At 44.5% G+C, this 13,630-nt stretch overlaps 1 protein-coding gene across 8 annotated transcripts in view; it reads right to left on the bottom strand.

The window, feature by feature from the left end:
- The window catches only part of MTRES1 (mitochondrial transcription rescue factor 1), a 24,885-nt gene extending 11,255 nt beyond the window's left edge, over window positions 1–13,630 (bottom strand). The window contains exons 1-4 of one of the 8 annotated variants that reach the window (XM_040474304.1): window positions 13,231–13,552; window positions 3,902–4,380; window positions 2,197–2,269; window positions 14–537 (exon numbers count right to left, since the gene is read on the bottom strand). In XM_040474304.1, the coding sequence (XP_040330238.1) occupies window positions 454–537; window positions 2,197–2,269; window positions 3,902–4,368 (624 nt within the window). In that variant the 5' untranslated portion in view covers window positions 4,369–4,380; window positions 13,231–13,552 and the 3' untranslated portion in view covers window positions 14–453. The other 7 variants (XM_040474300.1, XM_040474303.1, XM_040474298.1 and 4 more) reach the window with 7 other exon arrangements.

Genomic DNA, 13,630 nt, shown 5'->3' with positions numbered 1-13,630 from the left:
AAGGCTTGAGAACTCTGCTTTACATTTTTCAGCATAACTTTATTTCATTAAAATTCACTTTTTAGTAACATATGCACGTGACACAAAATATACAAAGTATAAAAGGATACACAGAGAAAAAGACAACCCTTATTGTGTACCCCTTCACAGATATACTGTGCGTAATGTCTGCCCCTTAAAAGAGCAGGCTCATGTGTGGCTGAGCAGCAGATCCCTTTGGTAGCTTACTTCTAAGGCAGAGAAAAGGGAAGGAATATTTCTCAGGGAGAGAATGAGTTTAGGAAGGCTTCAATCACCATAGTCCGGCTCTAAACACCCTTTGTTTAAGTCAACAGGGACCCAGCAGCACCTCCAGTACTCTGGGCCCCACCTGGTTTGCAGCTAACAGAAAAGGTTTGCTCAACTACAGGCAGCCAGCTTTATAGATGCAGCATCAGAAAACTGCCTGACCCTTCAAGGCCAGCAGCCAGGCACAGCCCCATGCAGCAGGTCATGGTAAGGGAGGTGTCCTTTATTCTCTGCAACGGCCAGTCCTTTCTAATGTGGGAGACAGCACAGCAGACATAAAGCAAAAGCGGATGGGATTACGGGCTGTTCCAAATATCTACATTTCAAATCTCCCCTTAGCTGCAGTTACTATGGCTACAGGCCTCCTAGTAACAAGGCAGCCCGAGTGCTAACACTGGCCCCTTCCCTCTGCTGACCCTCAGGAGAAATCTGGAAGGCAGCCGAGAAAACAGAACACCCAAGGCAGAATGAAGAAGCAGCAATTAGACTGTAGTTAATACTATCTCAAAGCAGGGGGAGAAAAATAGACTTGGGGCATTTGTAAATGAGGCCCTGGTACAGAGGCGCGGTGCACCAAGAACAGGTCTTAGGAACGCTGTGGCTGAGGGGAGGGGGTAGGGCTACAACCAGGAAAAAGCAATTATGGGACAAGAGCGTAATCTCCAGATGCATGTCTGGAGTGCCTGATTTCCTGAAGCTCACAGAGCAATGACTGACACGCCGAACCTGCCGGGTCAGGTGCCATCAGAGATCTCGGACCTTGTGACCTGGCAGCTGAGACAGGCACTGTCCATTCAGCCGTAAGAACCTGTATGATCCCAGAGAACAAAGTCTCTGAAGAAAGCCTTGGTGCTCACCCAGGTCCATGGCCAACAGCTCACACCCTCCCTTGTCGCAGGGCAAAAGGATGTAGCTCAGGTCCCCCAGCCCCAGGGGGTTCTGAAACATGAAACAAGCCTAATAATAACCTACAAAAGTGTGTGTACCTTCCCTGGAACATTAGTTCCCTAGATACTAAGAGTTAGATTATGTCTGCCAATGCCTCATATGTCGGTGTCTTCCAAACTTTTTAAGGGTCTCTGTCATACACTTTTTGATTGTGTTTTGTTGACTTTAACTATCGTATTATTTTCCCAATTAGGAAAGTGATATATACTTGTAAAAAATTCAGAAAATAAAAAGAATGAAGAAAATATAACCCATAATGCCCCAGAGATAAATACTAGTAATATTGATATTTTAATTCCAGATATATGTAAAATGTAACTTTTTACAAAAATATGTAACTTTCAGAGTTATATTGTAACAACACTGGATACTGGAAATACATTTTCTTGTAACTGACTTCTTTCACGTAACAAGTATTGAAGTTCCATAGTATAATGGTTAGCACTCTAGACTCTGAACAATAGTATTGATGTGGGGCTGTCAGAAAACTGGGAGTCTCGGTTTTGACAGCCGCTGTGCACACAGAGCAGGGCACCCAGCAAGTGCTGGCAGGTAACTCCCAAAATGAACAAAATTCCACATCTGCAGAAGTCCCGAAGTCCAGAGTTACCTCTACATGGACCAACTGTTCTTTTTAGCCTATAACGATTTTATGGGACTAATGACTTGGAAGTTTAACTAATGGATTCTTGCCAATTCTGATAGTGGTGTGTCTTAAAATTTTAAAGACGAAGGGAAAGATTCATCTTGAAGTCACTTAGGCTGCAAAAGAACAGGTAGTTTGTGTGAAGTTGGCTGGTGAGTCTCACTAGCCATGCCCACAGGGAATCGCAGAGAGGGTAACACAGATACACACAGGAGACGCTGAAACCCCAACTAAGGAGCCTGAGGGGAAACTAGGGAGGCACTGAGTACTGGCAGAGCGACAGACAAAAATATCTGGCTGTCATAATATCTCACCGTTCTGCTTTTCTTCCATAATTTTTCCCCATTCAGCCTGAGTTCGCCTTTGTAGAACGCATCTTCCACTTTGCTTTAAAAAAAACACACACACAAAAACAACAAAAGAAACCAAATGCTTTGAAACAGAAATATATTCAAAACAATTACAGAGGTCTGAGAAAAACATCTGCCATTAATGTTTTATTCTGATAGTCACCAGCCTCTTCACAAAAGTCTCCGTTCTGGGTGCTGGGAAAATGAAAGTCAACTGCTCCCGTATGTACACACGACAGCGAGATCAAGGGGTTCTCCTGAATAGACGCCCACGTATGCTCGCACATCAGCACAGATATGCTCGCATCATCGGCAGGTAATCAGAACTCTGACGGGGCTCTGCGAGGGCCGGGCACTACCTCACCGGACTTCTGCAAAGCAGGAGCACCTGTGATTCACGACCACCAAAGGGCTCTGCGAGACAAACCAGGCACGACACGAATGTTGGGGCTATTAAAAAATCCTCTGCTAGTCCGCGCTGAGGTTGGGGAAATTCCAATCCAGCAGCTGCGGTCTGTCTTAATCACCAGGGCAACCGGACCAGGAGCCGGTGCCGACAAAAATCAGTGCCATTTTCTCTTGCTGCTCTGACTCCAGGGGAGTTATATCTGGGTGGGTTTCTGCTTCATGATAACAGCACCAGCTACTACTCTGGGGAAGAGAGAGAGGATCCCTTACAAGTTTGCCAGATTTTAGAGAATATTCAGTAAATCCCGACAAGGGTCCCTATGGGATCGGTCACCCGTGTAAGTCCTTAAACTTCATGGATTAAAAAATTAAACCATGCCATTAAATTAGGTCATACAGGTATAAATTACACATGGAGACCTTTCTGAATATATTATCCATACCGTGATTCTTACCTTGTATGCAGTATGCACACAATGAGTGCTAAAGGAATGAATGAACAATGAGGGTCACTATTCTTATAGAATTAGTCTAGCAGAGAGAACAAGAATACTAGAGAAATCGTGAAAGTTACACTTAATATCTCTGGGCACTATATGTGAACACACACAGTACTTTCTTCATAATAGCTAACATATATTGAGTCCCTACCATGTGTTAGGCACTGTTAAAATGCTTTATTATTATTATTTTTTTTAAATGCTTTAGATGGAGGAGAGAGATACTCATTTAATCCTAGCAACCAACTTCTAAGGTGTTATTTTACATTATACAGATGAGAAAACTGACACTTAGAGAACTTAAGTAACCTGCCCAAGGTCACACAGCAAACCAGGATTGAAACCCCAGTAGTCTAGCTGCGGAGCCTGCATTCTTAACCACCACATTCTCCTGCTTCTGTTGCTTCTAAAAGGGACCTTCTCACACTGTGGCGTTTGTGAAACCCATGTACGGCTTCTTCTTACTATACACACCTAACATGGTCATTACTTCCCTCCTTAAGAAGTAATCAGTGGTTCACTTTAGAGTCAACTGTGTCTTAGTTCAGGGAGAGGTGGCACCTGGGATGTGCAGGCAGTCACTTGACTCCTCTGGAAATCAGTTTTCTCACCTGTAGAATGAAGTAACCGAACAGGTTCCTGGAAGGTCCTTTCCTAACTGTGGTTCCTCCTCACCATGATAAGGGCTGACTGGCTGGAAACGGTGCATTAACATAACAAAAAGACAAAGGATTTTGTAATAAAGCGCGAGTCGTACTTACTTTCTTCCAACATCTAGGCCTGTCTTTAGGATAACATCGTACCGAAAAGACTGCACTACTTTCTCCAGGTCTTTATAGTCTCTGACCACACTAGGGTCGTCCTCCAGCTCCTCCTCCCGCTCACTCATCTCGCCGTGGCTCTCCTCATCAGAGTCCTCTTCAGCTGCGGCTTTCTGCAGAGTCTTTTCAGTGGATTTTTTAGAGCCGATATTACTTTTGAGTCTTATGGAAAATGGGAAAATATATTCTGGGGATATGAAAAGCCTGGGGAGTCTCCGTGAGAAAACGTTATGGAAAAATGTTTTACAATTTGATGTGTTTAACTTGGTACTAGAAAAATATAAGTATCGATTCCAGGAAGCACAGAGTTTGTACGAAGGTGTCCCTTGTAGTGCTCCCCAGAGTCCAATCCAGGCATCTGGCTTTCTCAAAACGCTGGCAGGCAATCTGACACTAGTCATAGCCATGGCGCATAGAACCTGAAACAGACGACAATTCAGTTTTATTTCACGAGTGCAGCGTCCTGGCATTCTTACAACACAAACCATACATACCATGAACACTTAATACCCAGCACTAAGGCTCCCCTACAAAAGACCATATTGGTCTGCACGTACTGAGGGCCACGCACTGCACCATGGTGAGTCTTCTAGCTGTGCTTACCTCACAGGGTGCTCATGAGGGTGGAACTAGATACTGTGTGTGAAAACACTGCTTCTCTTCTCCATCCCCCAAATTAACTTGGATACTTATTGCTACTGAAAAATATTAACAATAGTTCTTAATGATATTAAAAAAAGAAAAGATCTCATGGTGCCTGGGTGGCTCAGTCAGTTAAGCTTCCTACTTTGGCTCAGGAAGTTCATGAGCTCGAGTCCCACATCAGGCTCTGAGCTGACAGCACAGAGCCTGGAGCCTATTTCGAGTTCTGTGTCTCCCTCTCTCTCTCTGTCCCTCCCCTGCTCACACTCTGTCTCTCTCTCTAAAATAAAAATAAAACATTAAAAAACTTGTATCCACCAAGTTAATGTTAAGAAAAAGAAAAGGTCTCACGGAGAGAAAAAGTATTTATTGGCATACGTTACATCTCTACAATAATGACTTTGCTAAGGAACGACACCAGGTCATGACTTCACAAAACCCAGAGTGAATCTCAGCTTTGTTTCAACCTCCAACCCTACCAAATCAGAGGTAGGAATGAGCAAATTGGACAGGTCTGCATTTTACCTCCTTTTACATCTTCCTCCTACCGTTTAACGGAGGCATTAGCTAGCAGAGAAGGAAGGGGCCTAGAGACCCACAAAGTAGGTAATTGTTTCCTGAGGCACCGAGGTGCTGACATGCCAGAGAGTAGTCAATTCCTGTATTACCCCAAAGACAGCAGAAACCATCTCATTATGATGGTAACAAACCTTCCCAAGTACATCAAGATGGTTTTAGAGACCATGACTTAGTAATTTGAGAAGGGTTGCCATATGGTCAATATTCCCATACCTTAAGTCTGAGAATGACTTTCCATGGTGCCAACGCTATACTTTCAGACAGATTTCTTTGATGATGGTTTGAAGGATTTTTCCTTCCTACTTTCCACTCATCACAAAACTGACAACAGCAATTACCTGTAAACCCACTCAAAACCACATAGCTAGCTACTTCCAAGTTGTATTTGTTAACATTTTGGGCCTTATTTTTGTTGGCATGAATGAGGCAGACAACACAAGCTCAAGTCTGTACCTCACTGTTCTTGGGACCCCAATCTGAGTCTTAACTGAGAAGTAAAGCAGGCATAAATTAAGGGTTGTTTTTCAACACAACTAGAATTTGAAATAATTTTTTTTAAGCTCTTTTTTTTTTTTTTAAGAGAGCACATCTGCACATGTAAAGGGGAGGGGCAGAGAGAGAGAGAGAGAGAGAGAGAGAGAGAGAGAGAGAGAGAGAATCCCAACCAGCCTCAGCATTATCAACTCAGAGCCCGATGCGGGGCTCGAACTCAAGAACCGTGAGATCATGACCTGACCAGAAATCAAGAGTCGGAAACTTAGCTGACCGAGCCACCCCCAGGTGCCCCTGAAATAATTTTTAAATGCTATAAAAATCCAGAATACTCTAAAATACTGACTGGAAACTATTTGAAGCACCTTAAAGAGAAACATTGAGAAAAATCATTTTTATACACATTTTATCTAATTTAGTAGAGAATCAATCATAACGATGCATAGAAAAAGCCTTAAGTTTTCTAGAAGCAGGGATAAAGAAAGAAAATAGTATATTTCAGTAGTTCCTAAACTTTGTATTTCATGGATTGCTACAATAAAAAATTAAGGGGTGCCTGGCTAGCTCAGTCAGTGGAGCATTTGACTCTTGATCTCCAGTTGTGTGTTTGAGCCCCACGTTGGGTATAGAGATTATTTAAAAATAAAATCTTTAAAAAAAAATTTTTTTTTTTTTAGTGTTTATTTATTTTTGAGACAGAGAGAGACAGAGCATGAACAGGGGAGGGTCAGAGAGAGAGGGAGACACAGAATCTGAAGCAGGCTCCAGGCTCTGAGCTGTCAACACAGAGCCCAACGTGGGGCTTGAACTCACGGACCATGAGATCATGACCTGAGCCGAAGTCGGACGCTTAACCGACTGAGCCACCCAGGCGCCCCTAAAAATAAAATCTTAAAAAAATTTTAAGTTACCTAATGGTGGACTTTTTATTTTTCCAAGTAAAGATATTTTTTAAGGTAGTAATTGCTACTCTTATACCATAATTTAAGAGAAAGATTTCAATGATTATATATGAAACATATTTTCATGGCAGAAAATTTGAAAAAAATATAAAGAAAATTCAAACCACCCGAATCCACTCTAAGACAATCACTGTTAACATTTTAACGTATATTCCTTACAGTGTAAAATGTTAAGAAAAGTAATTCTCTCATATGCAGAGCCTTTCATACCTTCCCACCCACCAAAAACACACAGGAAGTTTAACCTTAAGTAGCCAGAGCTCTCTATCAGCCTCAGAAATTCTATGTTGGGCCTAAGTGGTAGACTTGTTAGAATTTATTCAGGTGATGTCCAAGTTATGGGCCAAACAGCCCTGGCTGAAATCACCAGTAACTGTTGGGCCTAGACCAGATCAGTTAATAAGATGCTCTTGTAATACAGAAGATGAAGACTGGCATTAATGATGATAATTTGCCTATCTTTAGGTATTTTTCAAACTGTGGGCCATGAGCCATTATTAATTTTTACTTTTTAAGAACACTGAAGAGTACAGAAAATATTACAGCGCATCACATAGTAAATACTGCTTTATGAAACTTCCATTACAATTACACATACATATATAAGAATATATACACACACACTGGGTCATCATGTAAAATGTATTTACTGTAGATATAATAATAATAAAAAGTCAGGGGCACCTGGGTGGCTCAGTCGGTTAAGTGTCTGACTCTTCATTTCAGCTCAGGTCATGATCTCAAGATTTGTGGGTTTGAGCCCCGCATTGGGCTCCGTGCTGGCAGTAAGGAGCCTGCTTGGGATTCTCTCTCTGCCCCGCCCCGGCTCTCTCCCTCTCTCTCAAAATAAAAAAATAGAAACTTTAATTGTTTTTTAATGTTTATTTTTGAGAAAGAGAGAGCGCGTGCATGAGAGAGGGAGGGAGGGAGGGGCAAAGAGAGAGGGAGACACAGAACCCAAAGCAGGATCCAGGGTCTGAGCTGTCAGCACAGAGCCTGATGTGGGGCTCAAACTCACGAGCCATGAGATCATGACCTGAGCCCAAGTCGAATGCCCAACCGACTGAGCCACCCAGGTGCCCCAATACAAACTTAAAAAAAAGTTTGGGGTGCCTGGGTGGCTCAATTAAGCATCAGGTCATGATCTCATAGTTTGTGAATTTGAGCCCCTTGTCAGGCTCCAAGTTGATAGTGAGGAGCTTGTCTGGGATTCTCTCTCCTCCTCTCTCTGCCCCTCACCTGCTCATGCTTCTCTTGAAATAAATAAATAAACGTTAAAAAAAATTTGAAAACACTGATCTAAGTGACTTTAGCAAAGTGTTTTTCGCTATTAGGTATAATGCCAAAGGCCATATGTATGCCTGGAAGCTGAGAACCCACCTGTCCATTCCCCTCAATTAACAATACCCCCAGAGCCATAGGGTTTGCAGAAATGGAAAGGGCACCCTCTCAGGGATAACTTTGTGCAGAGTCCTCATTTTACATATGAGTACAAATAAGACTCGGAACAATTTAACAATCCACTAAGTCATACAGCTAGTAAACAATCCAGTCAGGATTCCAACGACAAGTCTTGACGCTCACTGTTTACTATGGGTCAGGCACTCCTCTATTAACTCATTTATTCCTTCCAACAAGCCCATCTCAGTTACAGGGTCAGACAAATACTTAGTGGATTCAAACCCGGGCTCCCTGGCTAAGTCAAGGCTCCATGCTGAACTGCCTGTCTTTTGACTCTAAGTCCACTGTTCTTTCTGCTACGCCATGACATTTATTGTCTCGTTTTCTCTTGAACAAAAACCAACTTTCACCAACTGCAATACTAGAGAGAATGAATAGTTTCAGGAGCAGAGGAGTGGTAGGAACTGTCACCCCGACTTAGGAGAAATCCTCAGGGGTGCCTGGCTGACTTGGGTGGTGGAGAGTGTGGCTTGATCTCATGGTTGAGTTCGAGCCCCACGTTTGGTGTACAGATTACTTAAAAATAGAATCTTAAAAAGAAGAAGAAGAAGAAGAAGAAGAAGAAGAAGAAGAAGAAGAAGAAGAGGAGGAGGAGGAGGAGGAGGAAGAGGAAGAAGAAATCCTAAGAGGAGACATCCTCAGGGAGGGAAGTCCTGTCTGTCAGTCCCTGGACTCCCACATTTCCCTGCTGAAGCCCCACCTTTATATCATACTGTTGTGTCTTGTGAGGAATGCCTGGATAGGATATTGCTCTTTGTATATATCACAAATAGATCGCATTTACCTACACTAGGAAACTTTTACTAGCACAAAACAACAATTTTAAGATTGTATTCACATGGAAATACAATAAACATAACCAAAATGTCAAGCCGAGTATTTCCTTCGTGTTTATTAGCTACTACTCCCTCTTTGTGATCTGCTTATTCTCTAGCATGCAAATAGTCAGTAAATGCTGGAAGTTTAGAGAAAATTTATGAACATAAGGGGCGCCTAGGTGGCTCAGTCAGTTGAGCATCTGATTCTTGATCTCAGCTCAGCTCTTAATCTCAGGATTCTAAATTTAAGCCCTGTGTTAGGCTTCATGCTAAGCACGGAGCCTACTTAAAAAAAAAAAACAAAAAACAAAACTATGGGGGCCCTTGGGTGGCTCAATGGTTTAAGCATCCGACTTAGGCTCAGGTCATGATCTCGTGGTTCGTGAGTTTGAGTCCCATGTCAGGCTCTGTGCTGACAGCCCCAGAGCCTGGAGCCTGCTTCGGATTCTGTGTCTCCCTCTCTCTCTGCCCCTTCCCTGCTCTCTCTCAAAAATAAACATTTAAAAAACATTTAAAAAAAAGATTAAACAAATTATGAACATAAAATTGAGAAAACACATTAACCTAATTTTTGCTGGAGATGATGACTATTTGTAGCAATGGACACCCAGGGCCACAGGGTAGAGCCTGAGAACCCAAGTTCTATCACAGAGCTGATCACTGGTCAGAGGAGTAATGGAGCAGAGTGCTAACCAGGCCCCAACCCCTCTTCGACCAGAGCAGCAGTGCTGGAAAATACTGAGGTTCCTTGTATTTCACTTGGAGAAAGGATTCTACTAATGGGAAAAAAAAAAAAAATGTCCTTTTAGCATGGCTTCCCCCCTCTTCCAGGCTCCACACAAGAGCCACTCTCCCTCTCCACCCTCCCCTTCCCTTTTCCAAATTCATGTTGCACCAATGCTATGTGTCTTTGTACTGTTATTATCTTCTAAGCTCTATGGGTAGTGACAGGGCAAGAATTGTGTCTCATTCCTCACTCCCATCCCCATTAGCGTGGCACACACAAACACCAGTGAATACTTGCAGACTCATTTTCTAGAAATGAAAGGAGCATCCTGCCCATTATCACATCCACCCTACATTGACTCATTTGCCTGTATATGCTAGGTAGCCAGCTAGGCTAGGCTTGGGGATAGGGGATAAAACACAGCCCTTGCCCTCAAGGAACTGCTATTCAAGGGGAATGTGGGCAAATTGGCTGTCAGAGAACCTAAGTGAAAGCTAAGGTCCAAAGGAGGCGGGACCCTATACAGGCTAATGCCTGGAGCAGGGATGCCTGTGAAGAGTTCTAACTGCAAAGGTCGCCTGAAACAGAACTTGGGGGGAACAGCAAGTTACAACCATAATTTTTCGCTTTCTAATGGACCATTCTCATCAGCATGCTGTTACTTCTCTCACTAAAAAGCCAACCAACCTTCTCTTAATGCCACTAACTCCCAGCTACAACTTTTGTTCATCTTTATAACAAAACTCAAAACGGTGGTCTATGCTCTCCTCAATGCCTCTCATTTTCTAAATCCAAAAGGTCATTTATGAGTCCTCCTCTTGTCTGACCTCTCAGCACATCTGAAACCAGTGATCGCTCCCTTCTTCTTCACTTAGCTTCCGGGACACCTTGCTCTTGGTACTCCTCCTGGTGTACCCTCCCTGCTGTCCTCCCTTCTCCCAGACATCTTAACGTTGGTGGGCCCCTGGGCTCAATCTTTGGCCTGCATCTCTTCTATGTGATTCATCAGTTTTGACAAATGCGTATCAAGACACCAAACATTTCCATGGTTTTAAATACCGCCTATATGCCAACTACTCCCCAGTCTACATCCCCATTCCAGATCTTTCTCCAAAACTCCAGACATGTATATCTGTGCAGAAAAGATTTAATATAGCAGGCCTGAGACCACTATCCTTAGAAAGGCCTGCTTATAAGGTGGGCCCCCGGCTGGCATCTGGAAACTTGGGATTTCAGGACTCTCACCACTCTCAGAACTGGCAGGAGTAGCTCACCACTGTAAACTGTTTGTACAATTTCTTTTTTTTTTTTTTAACGTTTATTTTTGAGACAGAGAGAGACAGAGCATGAAGAGGGGAGGGGCAGAGAGAGAGGGAGACACAGAATCTGAAACAGGCTCCAGGCTCCGAGCTGTCAGCACAGAGCCCGACGCGGGGCTCGAACTCACGGACCATGAGATCGTGACCTGAGCCAAAGTTGGACGCTTAACCGACCAAGCCACCCAGGCGCCCCTGTTTGTACCATTTCTTATGATGAACACCTGCTTTCCTTCTGGGAGTCTTGAATTTTGGTACATGCTAGACAGAGAGTGCCTATATGACAAAAGCCAATAAACACCCTGGGCAAAGTCCCTAATGAGTGTCCCTGATAGACAGTATTTCACATGTCACAGTTTGTTGCTGGGGATTTAAGCCTGTCCTATTGAGTCCACTGGGAGAGGACTCTTAAAGGACTGCACCTGGTTTCCTCCAGATTTTGTCCCGTGCATCTTCTCCCTTTGCTACTGTGCTTTGTATCTTTCTGCTCTGATAAACCCTAGCCCTGACCCACAGCCAAGTCCTATTGAATCTTCCTAGTGAATTAGTGAACCTAGGGGTGGTCTTGGGATATTGACACAATAGCCAAACGCTTATTTGACATCCCTGTTACTTTGGGCGTGTAACAGGTATCTCAAGCTATACTGGTCCCAAAACAAACTCCTGACACGTCACCAACCCCAAATCTGTTTCACCTGTAGCCTTCCCCATGTCAGTAAACGATAACTCCACCCTTGTAGGTGCTGAGAACAAAAGCTTCCGGTAATTCTTGATTCTCCCTCATACCCATATCCAATATGCCAAGAGGTTATTATGTTGGCTGTATCTTCAAAACACGGTCCAGTATCCCATCACCTCTCACCACTTCCACTGCTTCATCACCAGGGATACTACAAAGGCTCCAGTAGAGTCTATTTTCCACAGACCAGTCATTCTTCCAAAAATAATTTATACTTTATCACTCCTACAAAAGCACGGAGAAGAGGAAGGTCCCTACTGTAGCTAACAGGCTCCATGTGATCTCGTTCCTCCGTTCCCTCTCTGACCTCATCTCTTGCCACTCTTACCTTTGCTCTCTCAGCTCCAGCCACATGGACCTTCCTGATGCTTCTCATATACAACAGGGACATTTCTGGTTAAGCTCTCTGTCCCAGCTGCACCCAGAACTCTTACCCCACACACCTGCATAGATAACTTATTTTCTTAAACTTTTTTTTTAAATGTTTATTCATTTTTGAGAAAGGAAGACAGACAGAACATGAATGCGGGAGGGGCAGAGAGAGGCAGACAAGAATCCGAAGTAGGCTCCAAGCTCTGGCACAGAGCCTGATGTGGGGCTCCAACCCATGGACGGGGAGTTCATGACCTGAGCTGAAATAGGATGCTTAACTGATTGAGCCACCCAGGCACCTCTCTTCAACTCTTAACTCCGATGTCACCTCAATGCTGTCTACTCATTCCAATTCTATTTAATAAGCTTTTTGCCCTCCCAATCATCCCTTACTCTGCTCTACTTTTCTCCTCTATAGCACTTATCACCTATCATATCATACATAATTTACTGGGTGTTTCTTTCTCTTTTTTCCTTTTTTTGGACTGTTTCCCCTAATAGAATATAAACTCTACCAGGGTAGAAATCTTCACCTGAATTTGTTTGCCTCTGCTGAATCCTAAGGGCCTCAGAAGAGTGCCTGGCACATGGTGGGTGTGCTTAATTAGCCACCGTGGAACGAAAGTAGATCAGGAGAACTGGAGCATCAGAATGAACCCAGAAAAGACCCCACAAAGTTGGGGCTCGATTGAAGTGCAAAAGGCTAGATTTCAAAAGACCCTGCCCATAGAAGTTTGGAATTGACCCAGAGAGCATGTGAACCATAGAAAGATCTTAAGCAGGGAAGTGACCCGATAGAAGTACATTTCAAAAGATTATTATTATTATTTTGCTAATCACGTGGACGTGAGTTGCGAGGATGAAAACGGCAGGTATCCCGGAGGTTTGTGGTGAGATCTTCAGGAGCGATATAAGATACGTGAATTAGACGAAGGCAGTAAGAAATCAACGTCTGGGAGAGAGGCGACGTTACCCTTGACCTGCGGGACACTGGGAATCGCTCCACGTTCTGAGCCTGTTCACTACTCCATTAAGAACCTGTCCTAACTGCTTTGCGGTCTACTGCAACTGCAAATCCTCCCTTCTCCTGGAGACCTCAGACTGAACACCGAAACGGGGTCGGGTTCCCCCGCATACTCCCCACCCCCGCGGGCTGCGCACCTTCCCGGGTCCTCAAGGTCAAAGGAAACTGGACACCTGCGTCCTCGAGCTCCGGGTCTGCGTTTGAAGCCAGCAGTAGCGGCCGGGCCCAAAGGCGGCGTGCCTCTGCGCGCCAAGTGCCCACGACCCCGCAACCCCCGGGTCCACGGGGCGTCCTGAGGCTGGCCGGGCCGGGGCAGGCAGGACGCGGCAGACTCACGCGGAGTCCTGGCAGGAGCGCAGGCTGGGCAGAGGCGTTCGCCGCGCCCCTACTTCACGAGTGCGCGCCAGGAAGCAACAGAATGGGCGCCAGACGGGGGCACAGCACGCCCGACAGGGGCGCAGTTACCTGCAAGTCAAGGCAGCTCCTCCCCCCGTCGATCCCTCCCCGCGGCCTTGCGGACGGGCCTCCAGGCCCCGC

This window comes from Herpailurus yagouaroundi, unplaced genomic scaffold (genome assembly GCF_014898765.1).
Source record: "Herpailurus yagouaroundi ecotype Mexico unplaced genomic scaffold, PumYag 139, whole genome shotgun sequence".
Lineage (NCBI taxonomy): Eukaryota > Metazoa > Chordata > Mammalia > Carnivora > Felidae > Herpailurus > Herpailurus yagouaroundi.
The sequence above is the reverse complement of the archived record's forward strand: the minus strand, read 5'-3'. Positions and strand labels throughout refer to the sequence as shown.